The sequence below is a fragment of the Numida meleagris genome, unplaced genomic scaffold, assembly GCF_002078875.1.
Source record: "Numida meleagris isolate 19003 breed g44 Domestic line unplaced genomic scaffold, NumMel1.0 unplaced_Scaffold422, whole genome shotgun sequence".
NCBI classification, from domain to species: Eukaryota; Metazoa; Chordata; class Aves; order Galliformes; family Numididae; genus Numida; species Numida meleagris.
This window is the reverse complement of record NW_018364641.1, coordinates 5,106-6,668: the sequence shown is the minus strand read 5'-3', so window position 1 is coordinate 6,668 and position 1,563 is coordinate 5,106. Positions and strand designations below refer to the sequence as shown.

The window sequence follows — 1,563 nt, the reverse complement described above, 5'->3', positions numbered from 1 at the left end:
ATTTCCACCTTTCCACCCCATTTTCTCCATTCTAATCCCGATTTCCACCTTTCCACCCCATTTTCTCCATTCTAATCTCCGATTTCCACTTTTCTGCCCCATTTTTCCTGCACTAATCTCCGATTTCCACCTTTCTGCCCCATTTTTCCTGCACTAATCTCCGATTTCCACCTTTCCGCCCCGTTTTCACGCTGGTTCTGGCCCGCTCTGTCTTTGCAGGGCGCCTCGGCGCTGTTCGACATGATCGAGTACTACGAGTCGGCCACGCACCTCAACATCTCCTTCAACAAACACATCGGGACGCGGGGCTGGCAGGCGGCCGCGCACATGATGAGGAAGGTGAGTGCAAGCCAGCCACTGTACGATCCCACGGTTCTGTGATCTTCAAGGACCCTTCCAAACCACCCACTGTAGGATCCCATAGTTCTGTGATCTTCAAGGACCCCTGTAATCCAGCCACTGTAGGATCCCATTGTTCTGTGATCTTCAAGGACCTTTCCAACCCAACCACTGTACAATCCCATGCTTCCATGATCTTCAAGGACCTTTCCAACCCAACGGCTGTAGGATCCCATGGTTCTGTGATCTTCAAGGACCCCTCTAACCCAACCATAGTAAGATCCCATTGTTCTATGATCTTCAAGGACCCTTCTAACCCAACCGCTGTAGGATCCCATTGTTCTGTGATCTTCAAGGACTCCTCTAACCCAACGGCTGTAGGATCCCATGGTTCTATGATCTTCAAGGACCCCTCTAACCCAACCACTGTAGGATCGCATTTTTCTATGTTCTTCAGGGACCCCTCTAACCCAACCTCTGTAGTATCCCATGTTTCTGAGATCTTCAAGGACCCTTCCAACCCAACCATAGTAAGATCCCATGGTTCTGTGATCTTCAAGGACCTTTCCAACCCACCCACTATAGGATCCCATGGTTCTATGATCTTCAAGGACCCCTGTCACCTAACCACTGTAGGATCCCATGGTTCTGTGATCTTCAAGGACCTGTATAACCCAACCACTGTAGAATCGCATGTTTCTGTGTTCTTCAAGGACCCCTCTAACCCAGCCATAGTAGAATCCCATGGTTCCGTGATCTTTGAGGACCTTTCCAACCCACCCATTATAGGATCCCATAGTTCTATGATCTTCAAGGACCTTCTAACCCAACCACTGTAGGATCCCATAGTTCTGTGATCTTCAAGGATCCGTGTAACCAAACCAATGTAGGATCCCATGGTTCTGTGATCTTCAAGGACCCTTCCAACTCAATGGCTGTAGGATCCCATTGTTCTATGATCTTCAAGGATCCCTTTAACTGAACCATTGTAGGATCCTATAGTTCTGTGATCTTCAAGGACCTTTCCAACCCAACCACTGTACGATCCCATGGTTCTGTGATCTTCAAGGACCCCTGTAACCCAACCATTGTAGAATCCCCTGGTTCTATGATCATCAAGGACCCTTCCAACCCAACCACTGTATGATCCCATGGTTCTGTGATCTTCAAGGTCCCCTATCACCCAACTACTATAGGATCCCATGGTTCTGTGATCTTCAAGGA

The 1,563-nt window shown here is 48.6% G+C and overlaps 1 protein-coding gene across 1 annotated transcript in view; it reads left to right on the top strand.

Annotated features, from left to right (window-relative positions):
* Window positions 1-1,557, top strand: part of LOC110391626 (protein phosphatase 1 regulatory subunit 37-like) — a gene marked incomplete in the record, with an annotated part of 7,624 nt that extends 6,067 nt beyond the window's left edge. The window contains 1 exon segment of the mRNA XM_021383581.1: window positions 220-1,557. Within this exon segment, the coding sequence (XP_021239256.1) occupies window positions 220-381 (162 nt within the window).
* Window positions 1,558-1,563: the final 6 nt, after the last annotated feature.